Below are 1359 nucleotides of genomic sequence, written 5' to 3'. Positions count from 1 at the left end.
TATATATATATATAAATATATATATATATATATATATTTATATATATTTATATATATATAACTATACATATATGCATTATATGTATATATACAGATACACACTTCTTTCTTCGTTTGTCTTGCTTTATATATTTGTATATATCCTAATATACATTTTCTTTTATTTGCGGTGTACGTACACCCGAACTTAACTCGAAAAGAAGCAGAAAATAAATTAAAAGGAAGCGCAGGCGTGTGCCACTGTATAATAATAATAATAATAATAATATAATAATAATAATAATAATAATAATAATAATAATAATAATATTAATATTATTATTATTATAACAATATATAATTATATATTTATATAATTATATATTGAAATATGCGTAAGTGCTACAAAGCCAGAGAAGAAAAGAACAACAAAATCTTTGCTTCTCCTTCTGTGCAGACTTTGCTGCTGCTGTTGCTGCTGCTGCTGCTGCTTTGATGCTGCTGCTGCTTTTGATGCTGCTGCTGCTTTCGTTGCTGCTGCTGCTTTCTTGCTGCTGCTGCTTTCTTGCTGCTGCTGCTTTTCCTGCTGCTGCTGCTTTTCCTGCTGCTGCTGCTTTCGTTGCTGCTGCTGCTCTTCTCGCTGCTGCTGCTGCTGCTTTTGCTGCTGCTGCTGCTGCTGCCGCTCGTCTTTGCGTTGGCAGCAAAAGGGGCGTATACATGTCGAAAGCAACATAAAACATAAATTCTTCTGCTCTTGCTCTCTGCTTCTTTTTCTTACATACGAATAAAGATATATAATGCCTGCTGCTGCTGCTCCTGTTGCACTTGCAGCAGCTCTTGCTGCAGCTGTAAATAATGCTGCTGCTGCTGCAAATGAAGCTGCTGCTGCTGCAGCAGCAGTAACAGCTCCTGCAACAACAGCAAGAGCTGCTGCAGCTACAAATGCCGGTGCTGCTGCTACGGAGACTGCTGCACAAGCAGTTGCTCCTGCTCCAAATGCTGCTGCTGCTGCTGTTGCTGCAAAAGCTGCAGCAGCAGCAGCAGCAGGTTTCACCTGTCGAGACGCTGCATTGCGTCTGCAAGTTGTTCGAGGAGTCCGCTACAGCGGCTCTGTCGCCTGCTGCCAGCCGCAGCAGCAGCAGCAGCCGCAGCTGCAGCAGCAGCAGCAGCAGTCCGGGTGTCTTGGAAGCAGCAGCAGCAAACACCTGTTTCTGCTGCTTCATCCCAAGTATACTTCAACCTCGGCAGCAAATTAAAATCTGCTTCGACCGGCAAATCGGGAGAAGGCTGAGGCCTCAGACAGGGAGGGGAAGGGCACGCATACACCCCCTCCTCTGCTGCTGCTGCTGCTGCTGCTGCTGCTGCTGCTGCTGCTGCTGC

At 44.0% G+C, this 1359-nt stretch overlaps 1 protein-coding gene across 1 annotated transcript in view; it reads right to left on the bottom strand.

Moving 5' to 3' along the window:
- Window positions 1-1029: 1029 nt before the first annotated feature.
- EAH_00017450 (hypothetical protein) overlaps window positions 1030-1359 on the bottom strand; it is a gene marked incomplete at both ends in the record, with an annotated part of 963 nt that continues 633 nt past the window's right edge. Inside the window, one exon of the mRNA XM_013393866.1 lies at window positions 1030-1359. This exon is cut by the window's right edge and continues 633 nt beyond it. Within this exon, the coding sequence (XP_013249320.1) occupies window positions 1030-1359 (330 nt within the window).

This window comes from Eimeria acervulina, genomic scaffold, assembly GCF_000499425.1.
Source record: "Eimeria acervulina Houghton genomic scaffold, Eah_scaff111, whole genome shotgun sequence".
In the NCBI taxonomy this organism is placed as follows: Eukaryota; Apicomplexa; class Conoidasida; order Eucoccidiorida; family Eimeriidae; genus Eimeria; species Eimeria acervulina.
Note: the sequence above shows the minus strand (reverse complement) of the source record. Positions and strands in the feature narration are given on the sequence as shown.